At 37.0% G+C, this 13,537-nt stretch overlaps 1 protein-coding gene across 1 annotated transcript in view; it reads left to right on the top strand.

The window, feature by feature from the left end:
• ARSB (arylsulfatase B) overlaps positions 1 to 13,537 on the top strand; it is a 63,813-nt gene that overhangs the window by 21,570 nt on the left and 28,706 nt on the right. The window contains exon 5 of the mRNA XM_086479438.1: positions 9,820 to 10,063. Coding sequence (XP_086335564.1) covers positions 9,820 to 10,063 — 244 coding nt within the window. The remainder of the gene's footprint in view (positions 1 to 9,819; positions 10,064 to 13,537) is intronic.

Raw genomic sequence — 13,537 nt, 5'->3', positions numbered from 1 at the left:
CCCATCTGCACTGCCTTCCTGTGCGCAGGCTGGGCTGGACCACGCACAGCCTTCTTCATCCTCCCAAGCCTTTCTCCCGAAACTTTTCCCAGCTGTATCCTGATGTGCTAAACCACTTAAATTAGCTTCAGATTGCTCTGTTTATTGTGTGCCAGAGAAGTGACAGAAGGCAATCGGAGCAGTCTCCCCTGAAGTACATACCAAGGAAGAGAGGGTATAGGATATTAGGATGGAAAACATGGGTTCTGGGCACAACCCTGAGGCTTTAATGCCTGCATATTAGATCACTCGTCTCCTGGAAGTGTTTTGGGTTTTTTTCTGTTTTTTTCAAAGGTAAAAAACCAAGGTGTTGGTCAAAGTAGTCATTTCTTCCTTCCCCCTCACAGGCCAAAACTGGAGAAAACTGAAATAATGATCCCCTGTGGCTGGCAGCCTTCCCTGCAGGCCGTGCACACCTTAACGGCTTCTGCTGCATCTGAAGTCAGGGACATCTTTTCTTGTACATGACTGTGATCAGCATTAGATGTAAAACTAGTTTTCTGCTGAGTCCTGTCATCACCGTTGGAATTGGATCCTCTTTTCTTACGTTACAGCTGCAGCCAAAAGTACAAAACCAGCAGGCCTGAGGTCAGCTATTTTCCATACATTTGGAAGTATGGATGCGTTAGTTTTGGATGATTGCTGCTTATACAGGGTGTCTGTAAGCGCAGTAACAGTGGGCTGACTTCCTGCTTTTTTCCTCCAAAAGCTGCTATAAATATGCCTCATAATTAGATCCATAACATTGTTTGGATAACAGCACTAGATTTGTTCTAAGAGTCATGCTGCTTCCAGAAGCAGAGGAAGAAACTCAAATGTATTCAAAATAAACTTCCGAACGCTTTAACTGAGTAAAAACACCAAGATGTTGCCAGCTATTGGGCAGTCTCTGCAGTCAGAAAATTTTGCGCTTGAAATTCAGTGCTTCCTAGCATACTTGTGGTCATTTGTCAGTCCTGTCCAGTCCTTCTTTTATTGAGTGTCTGTCTACCATATGGACGTATCTCTTCTGTTTGGTAGTGAGGGAGGGGGGATGCACTTGGAAACTAAACATTCTTCTGAGTTATATTTACAACATTATTTTAAATGGAAAGAGGGAGCATGTAGGAGGGACTCTGTTGTTCCTTTTAGCAAAGAGAAACCCGCTTATTTCCACTCATCTTCACAAAGCATTTAATCACTTGATCAAAAGCAAGAAACTTCACAAGTACCAGGAATTATTATTGACCACATTTCCCCTTCAAACATTTTGTGCACAAATTTCATGCTAGATTATGTGCAGTTGATGGCTTTACTATATTGACATGCTTTAGTTTCAGAAGTAGCAGGAGCTTGAAATGTTCCTATTTCTCATTATTTGGAAAATGCTTTAATTTGGTAACTTAATGAAATTTCCAAATTTGCATTATAAAATAAATCAGAGTTGGTTTTTTTTCTGATCTGTACTCATTTTAAAAATACTGTGTGACTTTAGACAAGCCTTTCAAACAGAGTTAGGCATGGTTTACATATCAGACAGATGTGTGCTAGATCAGCTTACTGCAGGGGCCCATGGGGAGAAATTAAAGGGTATGGGTGTTTTCTCTTGCAGCTTCAGAGAAATTCATCAGTTCAAAAAGTAGGAGCTTAAGCACAGGTGGAAAAGAGAAAAATAGCTGGAGCATGCCAATGATGGATTTAAAAAGTACTGTAGATACAGTGAGAGTATTTGGCAAGTATTTTGTAACTGTTTTCAAGAAGAAAGGAGACCTAGGTATTTGTAGCCAGGAGCCAGAAATGTTAGGCTAGAACTTTACAGACTCTAATGTTGGTTGAAGTTATTAAGCACCAGGACATAATAAATAATTGCTGTATTGAGTTGTGATAGCTAATTGTATTATATAGTCCTAGATGCTTAAAGTTACATTTTCTTTTTACTTTGCCCTTGCAGATGTATTAATTCAAGCGCTTTCTTTGTACTGTGTTCTGAATAGTATTACAAAGCAGTTGCGTAGTCAGAATTTCTTGGCACACAGCACTTGATTTTTCTTTCTCTTTTTTTTTTTGGACTGATTCCTAGTTGAAGTCTTCCTTTAAATGTTGGTTGGTTATTTCTTGCTTTGTGGATATATGAGTTATATGCACAGAGGTCTGTTAAATGTTTCAATGGCTATTTTCAAAAATGAACCTAGATATCCAAGAGAAGTTACGTTTTTAAATTTATTAATCACAAAATATTGTGCATATTAATTTTTTTTTTTGGTGATACAAAACAGTTTTGATCTTTTGTTACTTGCTGCTAAAAGTTATTTATGCAGAATTTGTTGTGCTGTGAGACATTCTATACAATTCAAACCAGTCCAGAAAAACTTAGCCTGTTGGATTGTTGTGCTGAAAGAGGGTTGGTTTGGGTTTTTTTTTTTTAAATTTCTGTTAAGACTGCTATTTTTCTTATAGGAACTAATGAATTACTGCTGTATTTTCCAGAGTTATTATAAATATTTTCTGTATTCTTGGATCACTCTTTTTTACAAATGACAAAACCGGTTGTTAAACTTCCCGTGATAATTAGGATTACTAGGAAACGTGTAGGATTACAGTTCTGCCATTGTAACCAAGGTTGTGTAATACTTTAGTGGCCGGCCCAGCCCTAACCTGTGACACAAACTTAAGATCTCTGAGCTTATCATTTTATGAGTGTGGAAAGTTTAGAATAAATAGAAGTAAGGACAGTTTATGTAAACCCTTATGTAAACCTTATGTAAAGGTATTCTCACTGTGTAACACAATTTGCACACTAAATGTATTCAGCAAGGATGATTTTTTCCTTTTTTTTTCCTGAGGAGACATATGAGTAGCTCCTTATTTGAACTAAGACAATACAAAGACTGAAAAGAAATACTGGAGTTAAAATGTCTTAATAACAACACCAAATGCAGTCCTGGATGAATCTATGGAGAAATTCCAGGGAGCTCTCTGTGAGGAGCTTGTCTAGAACAATTTGCCAGGCATATCAATGGAACTGCAGGGTGTAGCTCAGTTGCAGTCATAAGGACAATGCAGCAACCTGAGTGGTCACAAGGGAGACAAAAAAAGAATGCTCTGTTTAAAAAAACAAACAAACAAACAAAAAACAAAACAAAACAAAAGTTACTTTTCTATAGTATAATTGAAACAACATCTAGTCTGTTAGAAGAAGTAGCTATACAACAAGGCTCACCATTGCTTTTGAAAAAAATGCAAAATTATTTTATATATTATTTACAGTTTTTAATTTACCTACTTAAGTCCTACATAACAGCTGTCGAAAAAGCAGTGAGGGAAATCTTAAAAACGAAGACCAGTTTCCGACCTGTTTACAGAGAAAGTAGTAGCTCTATTCTAGAGTGTTAGTGTGAAGCAACATCATGAGCAGAAGCTGCAAAGATAGCGTGTGCAGATAATAGAACGGAAGTCACTTGAGTCACTTGTCCACATGATGAAGAAAGTTAGCATGTTGGCCATACTGAACTTGAGTGTTCTTTGGAAACTCTTATATTGTTTTTTGTGCCATCCAAAAAATAAAACACTATGGTCCCTTTATAGCTTTTAAAATAAGATTTCATTCCACTACATAGACAGTAACAATTTTTCTGTGTACAACTGGGGGAGATTAAGCTTACTTTCTTAGAAACTGGCCTTGTACAGTATTGCAGGACTTATTTCCACTTAATTTCTTCTCCCAACAATAACTTTCAAGCCTGTTGATCAATTTAAATTGAATTTCTCAGAGGAGTGAGCTCTGACACGTGACGTTTTGACAAATCTACTAATGCTATTAATATTGTCCCTGAGTTCAGTAACCACTGTGAACTTGTCGTAGCAAGGAATGCACACAGGCAAGAGACAGTTATGATCCTGGGAAGAACATTTGTCAGAGCTCATTCTTAAGTCAACACTTTTGCCTTTTTTTTGTTTTCTATTGTCTAATTAGGTATAAATCCCAAGTGATGTTTTTCTCATAGTTGTGAGTATCTATTGCTGATGTGGGTCATCTTCATAGTATGTAGCAGACTGTTGCTTCAGTTCCAGGGTAATTCAGTAAAAAAGTCAGTCCATCTGAACGCTTGAATCCGTACATACTTCATTAGTTATTGCTCTCAGAATTGTTTTATTGCTGTTTTTTGTTGTCCAGCTGCTCTTGAAAGAGGTTTTAGTCATTAAACTGTTTACTAGGTACATACATCCCACATCACTGTGTATATATACTGCCCTAGTCAAAATGTTTGGCAGCTGGCGACTCTTCAGAGAAGTGTTTGGGAGAAACAGAAGGGCCTCTCTGTTTAGCTTTGTTTATTGATTCCTTTAAGAACTCCTGCAAAACATCTTTTGCAGTTTACGAATTACAAATTTAACAAATTAAACTTTCTCATGTATATGACAATAATATTAATTACAAAAGCAGATGTTTGTGAGAAGAAAACATTGACCTTCATTTTTAAAGGTATATTCAAGATGCACAAGATTTGCTTTGCTTTTGCTTTGCTTATGTTGAAAGGTTTTTGTTAAATAAATTTTAAAAACCCCACTGTTCCTCTTCATTATCTTTAACAAAAAACCCACAGCAGTTTGAAAGACAGTCACCTTCTTTTTGAATATAGATTATAGGCTCTAATTTTTGTATGGTAAATGTGTCCTATTTTCATCCAAAATCTTTTGGAAGGGAGGTACTACAGTTTTTTGTTGTTTCAACTTGCTCCATTAAAGTATCTTAAAGTGAACAGCTTTATATAGATGTGTCAGAATGTGATTATATGTAAATAGGTGTATGAGAGTGAAAGAATGTAGAAATAGTCCTGTAAGATATTATTTTTTCCTTGAAGGCATATTTGGGTAGTTGCTAGAGTTAGAAAAACATCTGATCCTTTTGCAGATATTTTAATCAAAACAGAAGACAGAAGTTCTTACTTCAAAATTTTATTTTTGCTACACCAATGCATGATATTTACTGAGGGTCAACTTTGCCAGTATTTTAAAAAGTATTGAAGTGGTTAGGGTACTGTGCATGACTATTTTGAAGACAAAAGCTATTTCATCTGCAGAGCTTTGTATCAGTCTGTTTTATCAGGATGCATGTCCCGCAGGTAGACTTATATGTAGAAGCTAACATAAAACGTGGTGGTGTTTTGGGTTTGGAAGCACTGCATTGTTTTGGGGTGGGGTTGGGGGGTGTTAGATCTATTAATTTTGTTAGTATCAGTTCCAATTAAATTATTCAGTGTGGCAATTTTTTTTTTAAGATACATTCAAATCCTATCTGATTTCTACTCCTTGGAGACTGAAGGACAACACAAAATTAAGAGAATTATGCTACTCACATGAGTCACGTAAATTGGCAGAGAATTATAATATTAGAGATGAACCTGGCTGTTGTACCTAGGGACTCTTTTGACCAATTCCTGACCCTCAGAAGTGTTTATTGCCCTTAAGAAACTGTTCTGTCTGTGACTACGTGATTCCGTCAGATCTAACCATTGCAGGCACCCTCGCCAGGGCTTACAACTGTCAATGTGCTCCCTTTTCTCTTCAGGATTTTTGCACTCTCTGCCATAGTAGGAATGACAACTTTTCCTAAATCAGTGCAGCATATTCTTGGTGTTTATGATACAATTACTACATTGTGCAGATTTCTCCGTAGTTAACAAGGCTGATGTTAATTCACGATGCACAAATTTGATTGAAACTACCTTTTAAAGTAGTCAGGATGCTTCTATTTCTCTCCTTTATTCTCTCATTTTGCTATTTACCCTGCATATGTCTCCTGTGCGTTTTTTCATTGGTGGTAGTAGTGCCTGCTGCGAACCCCACTCCTCTCTTTCATTGTGACAAATTTCAGCTTGTAGAAGAAAATTCCGTCAGAATGGAAAAAAAGCATCACAGTACTCCCCACCTTAAAATAACACAATGATGGGAGTGATAAAAATACTGTGAGAAAATAAAGATAGTTAAACATCTATCAAAGCAAGCCAAACTCAGCAAACAACAAAGCTCTTTAAAAATGTATGATGCTTACATTTAAGAAAGCAAACAAAACTGAATAAATTAGCTAGGTAATGTTATACCATAATTTCTAAGTACAGCCTTACTCCCTCCCCTTTCATCCTTTCTTTAGGGACAAGAGCTGGTTTGTTTTATGATTTTTCTCATGCATGTAATATGTTGTGGGTACTACTGAAGTCTAAACTTTATAGATGTAATTACAAAAATTAATCTTACAGATAGGAAAAATAAGCTCACTACATTTTCCAGACTATTTTGCAATTATTTTTAATGAAAATAGTATTTGATGTTTGTCTCCAGGAAAGAGATAATTGAAGTATCATGCTTGGGAGATGCTTGTGTTTTCAGCTGAAGGAGCAAGGCTGAAGCTTTAATAATAAGAAATGTTATAAACCAGGGTGTCTAGTGTGGGTGCCTTGATTCCAAAAACTTTTCTCTGGAGGCTCTCTGCTGAGATTAGGTATTAGGATGAGTCATGGAGGCAAACAGTTGCAAAAATGGCAATAAATCATTCAGGAAATAGTGTTTTGAAGTGGATTTAGAATTGGATCTGAAGCTGGTGTAGAACGTGAAGCAACAATGATCCTATTTGTCTCTTTACCTAAGTGGATGTTAAGTATGTATTTTAAACTACTGGTAGTTTCCATATGGACTTTGGAATTTGTTCCATATTTGAGATACTTTGCTAAGATAGCATGAAGAGTTAGTAAGGAATAGCTTATTTGAGAGAACATGAGAATGGCTGTACTTCCACAGATGAAGTATCTATCTAGCCAAGCATCCCCTTGCTATGGCTACGCCTGGTAGCGCGTGCCTAGGAAGTAGTGGGACTCTTTGTTTGTGCCTTTCATCAAAAATTTGGTGAAAACTTTCAAATCTTCAGCAGTTTGTGGCTGAAGAAATTCCTGAGACAGAGGTGTGATGTCTTTTCATCGAAGAACTATCAATTTTTTTTTCGTCTTAACTTCACCAGTGGCTTTCTGAACCCATGCAAGCTTTTAGCATCAATCGTATACGTCCACAGCTGTATCTTAGGAGAAAGGTATCTGAACCACACACAAAGCAGGTACCCATTTTGTCTCTTGCTGTCTAGATGTGTCCTTGCAGGTAAGACCAACCAGAAGTCCAGTTAAAATCCTGTAGTGGTTGTTCATGCCTGCCTTTCTGCCACGTCTGTACCTCATGCAGTCAGTGGCTTCTTGTTTATTCCCTCCACCCACCTTTATTATTTAGTGGTTAGCTTAATATTTCATCGATACAGACTCCATTATGATCTTTCATTACTATGTAACTTGCTCCTCTTTAACAGATTGCTCGTGTTTGAAGTCCTAGATAATATTTCAAGACCATACTGAAGTAGTTATCTATAACTTTGAGAAACGTTATCTCTTATGTATAAACTGCTAATGACACGTCAGCTGTGTTCTGCCTACCTAGGAAGCAAGCAAACTTCAGTAATCAAACCAGAAAGCATCCTTTTCCCTCCTTCAACACTTCCTTGATAACTCAGTCAAGAAATTAAGCAGAAAGGGTCTCTTGAACGTGAATTCCTGAGGAAGAACGAAATAGTAATGTTCTAGCAATGTGAAAATAAGAAGTCAAAATGAGTGGGATGAACCTTGTTTCATACGTTGGGTTTTTTCATTTGTGTACCAGATAAGCTATCAAAACAAGACTTTTTTTTTTTCTTCCCCTTTTTTTAAACTTTGCGTACAGTGTCTGAATGCTGATATCACACATGAGTTTTTACAGGATATATGTTAAATAGACTCCTTGTCTCAGGGAATTTGTTGTATAATGAAACTGGCACAACATGAATGTCTTCAACTCAACTACAGGAAGTAAAGGAAAAGTAAGTATTATAAAGATTTGGCTGTAACAGAGGAAATACACGCTTTTCTCTCTCTGTTCTTCAAAAAGACAATCTACTTCTATTATTTCCTTACTACTTTGTTGCTGGTATTCAGGACTAAAAAGAAAATCTCATGTGTTAGTATTAAACTGATATGGACAGTAAGCAGCCTGTGATACGAAGAATATTTAACATGCTTAACATTTGATCTGACTGCATGTCCAAACTGTACTCTAAGATGGTGTAGATAAGATACCTTTTATTCTAAGGCTACCGAAGGTTAAAAGCTACTGAAAGCTCTGTCCCATGAGGAATCAATCCCTGACAGGAATTCCTGTTTACACTAAGAGTAGAAGGAATTGTTGAAACTTTTTTTTTTTCCTTGTAACTGGCAACTGCTTACATTCTCAAATCTCAGTGCTCAAGGTTGTTGTGCGAGAAATATTGGTAGCTAGTATTTGCTTGCCTGCATTTCATGTTAAAGACAATAAAGGTCTGAATTTATATAATTTTTAGCCCAAGAGTGCTGGATACACATGCAGCCTTGCTGGAAGGTAGTTGGGCCACAGAACACTACAATTTCAAGTCATGCTATTTTTCCCAAGTGCTTCATTTAGCTTAGGTTTCCGCCTTTTAAAGTCTTCACAGAGGCATGCACGATTTTATTCCTTAGTAGAACAAAAAGCATCTTCTGTGTGCGATAGGAAGATGTTCACAGTGGGAGTTTACATTGATTCCTAATTAATGAAACAGAAGGGAGATAATTTTGTTGTGTTGTGGTTACAGTGAAGTTCTGTAAGGTGTTGGACATGTACTTTTTGTTTCTTATCTCAAATTCCTGTTTTATAATCAGAAAATACAATATACACGTATCAAATTACACTGAATGTCAGTTCAACAGCTACTATTTGAAAATAATTTAAACCTCATTAACATACAGAAAAACTATGCTTAAAAGAATTGCCATCAATGAATCTTCTGAGATCATTACAACAGGTTTGAACAAGAACAACTGTACAGCAGTACTAAATGTAACTTCAAAGAATCGTTAATTCTGTTGACTTCAGGAATCTGTATTTTATTCTAAGTGTGGAAACTTGGTCAGAGAGAATTAAAAAAGAACTACATGAGCTATCCCTAATTCACGTAGATACTTCTGAGTTACTGTAGTCACGGTTCAACTCTTTCTGTAACCATCTTATATGTTTTTCTTACCAAACACAAGAAATTCAGCATATTTCTGCATCACTTCAACTATTTTAACTAGTTTCAACTAATTTTGTTAGGGCTTTCTCCTTCTGCCTGAGAAACTGTCTGTTTTGTGTGACATTACAAATCAATTTGATCGCTTAAAAATCTAGGAAAAAACCCCAATGGTTCTAAACTAGGAGTACAGGTATTTTCCTGACACTGAAGTAACAGTTTTCCATTTTATGTATGCTGTACCACTTTGGAAAACAGTGTATTCTGAGTGCTAATGATGGTACTGATGGCAACTGTTCTTGTGGCCTGTAAAGTAGTTGGAACTAAATTTTTTTGTTTCAACTAAATTAGTATCAACTAAATTTTTATTCTGGAAGCTTTGAATGTCTAATGATATTTAGAATCAACATCAGATGTTGCTCTTAACAAAGTCTTTCTAAATCATTGGCTTGTAGCCTGGTATTATTTCTGCCTACTGATAACTTTTCGTTGTAGTAATTTAGAAGACTGGCAAGAATGTATGTATGTTTGTTACATGCTCTGAAAATGTGACATGTTGTATGAACACTTATAACAGCACTGTGCAAGTACTTGCATGACATAGCTATAATGTGAAAATATTTTTTCAAATGGATTAATAGATGTTCTGGTGTGGATTATTCTGTCTCTCTCTTACCAATAATTCCTTTTAATTACTTTTTTTCCAGATAATGGAGGACAGACTTTGGCAGGTGGGAATAACTGGCCGTTGAGAGGAAGAAAATGGACCCTCTGGGAAGGAGGAGTGAGAGGAGTAGGCTTTGTCGCAAGTCCTTTGCTGAAACAAAAAGGTGTAGAAAGTCATGAACTCATCCATATCTCTGACTGGCTGCCAACACTGGTGCACCTTGCTGGAGGACATACCAATGGCACTAAGCCTTTGGATGGCTTTGATGTTTGGAAAGCTATCAGGTAACTTGCATGTCAAATCACCGAGTCATCATTCTGGTATGAGAAGAATTTAATCAGCTCCCCCCCCCAACAGAGCTGGAAATTTGCCAGGGGGTGGGGTGGAGTGGAGGGAGTGGGTGGATATTACGTGTTCCTTTCCCTAAATAAGGGGAAGGTATAAGTGCCGTTAGCGTTGCTATCCATGTGAGAATTATCCAGGTTGCAAATTTAATCCTAGTCACAGATGTAAAACCTCCATGCAGCTTTAACTTTGTATGTTGGATTTATCAGTGTGGATACAACAATGCACAAACATGGTATACTTTTTCAAGATGGTGTACTCTGTGGTCGAGAAGTACGTTAACTGATTTTGCACAGCATGGAGTACAAGTTAGTAAATTTTATGGACCCAGACCTGTTCTCTACAGAGCTCAGTTAAGTATGTCTGCAGTATGCATCTGGAATTGGACATGTGGGAAATCTATGCAGACATTAAACTCACTGAGCATGAATTCCACTGTGATGGTTTGTTAGCTCAGTACAGGAGCTGTCAGGCTGGCCAAAGTATAACTGTTTGAATAGGTCTGTATCATGCTGTCCAGTGTCTCAAAAAGCCTGTGAGGCTCAGTTCAAAAATAGACCTGACTTGGTTCCTGAGAGGGTATGATGTGCCTGATTTAAGCAAGCTGAAGCGCTCAGGAGCATGGTGCAGGCATGCTTAGATGGCTAGAAAAAAGAGGCAGCTTAGCTCCAGTTGGGTTGGCACTGAAACCAAGCTAATGACTTTTACTGAGCTCTCTCTGAATCTGTGCATCTCTCATCCTGTCTGGATTAACTTGGATGTCACAAACCCCATTAGTTCAGATAATGGAGACTCTTCTGTGCATTAGAAGAGAAATGAGTTAAATCCATACATTTTTCCTCTGGAAAAGAGTAATAAAAATGGTATCACAAATGCTGGGTAGTAGGGGCTGTGGGCACATCTGAATACATGCTTATTACTGCAGTGTTGGGCTCAGCAGAGTAAACAGAATAGAATATAAAGAATAAATGAAGTAGGCATTAACTGGTAAAGGTGATTTTTTTTCACTGGAACAAACTATCAAAAGAAACTCTGGTGTTGCCCCTTCGAGATATTTTGAATCGAGGCTTACGTTCAGTCAGTCCATCTTCCAAAGCTTTTCTTTTATTCTAATATTCTTTTAGTCTACTGAAATGGATTACAAAGTCCTTAAAACTGGAATTTCTGCAGAATTTTAAACTTCTGTGACCAACCATTAGTTTTGCAAAAGTTGCATAGTGACTTTGGTTTAAATTCCCTTGTTTCTTCATTTTCTGTGCTGCAAGTAATGTATTCATTGATGGAGCTGAATCATATTGTCTATGTTCTTAGAAGTTACATTTATTTTAGTGGGTCTTTGAATATAAATTTAATCGCATAAGAATCGTTTAGGACAGAAAGTTTAATACCGCTAAAGTGGAATAAAAGGACTTGCAATTCTATTTCCTACATGCCATTCATTTGAGAATTAGGGTTTTGTTTCTTTTGATAGTCTTTGTTCTGTTTTTATAGCAGTCAGACAATATTTTAATATGTGTGTTACAACGTTTTGTCCCCTTCTAAGGGTTCACACAGCAGCTTGCAGGAGAAATCTAACTATTTATGTAGCAACTGCTGAATTTTCTGCAATTTTCTAAATGGTGCATTCCGATAAACACTGATTTTTGTGTGTCTTAGCATCCTAGACTTGAATTATAGGAGTTAGTTCCTAAACATGCCTGAGCATGAGTGTTGTTTGGGTTAGGGATTTGTGATGAGAAATTGAGAATTAGAGCAGGCAGTGTTGAAGCCATCTACCCATCCCTGGTTAGTCCTATATAGACCTTGAAGTAAAAAACAAAAACAAAAAAACAAAGCCAACCCCTGCCCCAGCAAAACACAAACCCCATGTCTTGAGTTCAGAATTTGTTTGTTTGTACCTTTAGTAGCATTACCTGTTTTGAAACTGCTATGCTTGATTTCTTTCTTAATGCTGCCTCTGTCTCTGAGGAGCTGTAGGGTAGCTTTCTGTACTAGCTGGAGTTTGCAGAGAGCTCATGGGCTTGTGCCCAGGTGTACTCTATGGCTCTCTTCCAAGTGGAAGGAGATAAAGATGTGTGTAATTGAGGCCAGGGACTATTAACTGCCAGGAAGGAATGGAGACTCCTGTCCAGCCAGAAAAGGTAAAATGTTTTACGTGCCAGTGCTACTGGAGGCAAACTTAACATCAGCAAAATCTTGGGGTACTCGTAAACCATAGACTTTCCTTCCAGCTACCAGCAGAATTCCTGCCTACTTCACGTTCAGGTATTCCTTGTCATGGACTGGTCTTCTCAGAGCAGGTCACTTCAGCAGGAAAATTACGTGTGGGGAAGGATAGGTACAGCTATGCATCTGCTGCATGCTTCTGGCACTTGTATCTTACCTCTTGATGGAGGGACCGAGTGCAATGTTTACTGGCAGTGCTGGAGAATAGCTGACCTCCAATATTTTTAGTTGTGCCAACCAGAGGGCCTCTGTCCAGACAGGAAAAAAGACAGTTTTTGTGAATTGGCTGCTCTTTGGCTGACCTTGCAGCCAAAATGTCAAATTTCATGCGATTTTCCCATGTAATCAGGAGAAATGAGTGTATTAAATTTCATGATCGTAACTCAAAAGGTCACTTGAATATTAGGTAGCAGGCAATGAAGACACAGTGCCCTTTTGGTGACATCTGATGGAGAGTTCAAATATGTTGCTTTTCTTGAACCAGATGGCTCATAATGAATTAAATTGTAATTTGCTAAGATTCTACCTCATTTGAAAAAAAGGAAATTAATAGCCAATCAACATGTTACATTTGTATTTTTTTTCAGTTCAGTTTAATACATATAGCTACCTATGCTTCCTGTGTTTGGGTTTTTTTTTCAGACTTTAATCCTGAGCCTACTGTTTCATATGTGTAATCAGAAGGAAAAAGGTCATGAATTTGGAACCATGATTTAGGTATTCAAAAGAATATATGGGACAATGCAGATACTCTCAAAATTCACAAAAATATTGGATCCATTCTGGTATCTGTCTGATATCTGTCTATGAAAGATCAGTAATTTAAGGATGTGTTCTTAATATGATATTTATGTAATAAAGATAAATAATATAATTAGGAAAATAACTGTATATGAATTTATAATTTTAATATCAATCATGACATAAATAATATAGAAATCAGATACAAATTTTGAAACACCAAGTATAAATTCTGAAATCCTAGATCAAAATGAACTTTCTGTCATGATTTTAAGATGATTGGTAGTCCAAATAAGGAGTTGCATTAACATGACACTGATTAATGTTAAGTTCTTTTAGTAAATAGAAGTGCTGAAAACCACACGTGTATCTACCTGTTCTTTCCTGCTTTTGACTTGAAGAACCAGAAGAAAGTTAATGGTTATGAGCAAATAGAATGAGAATAT

This window comes from Leptosomus discolor, chromosome Z (assembly GCF_034619465.1).
Source record: "Leptosomus discolor isolate bLepDis1 chromosome Z, bLepDis1.hap2, whole genome shotgun sequence".
Lineage (NCBI taxonomy): Eukaryota > Metazoa > Chordata > Aves > Leptosomiformes > Leptosomidae > Leptosomus > Leptosomus discolor.
Note: the sequence above shows the minus strand (reverse complement) of the source record. Positions and strands in the feature narration are given on the sequence as shown.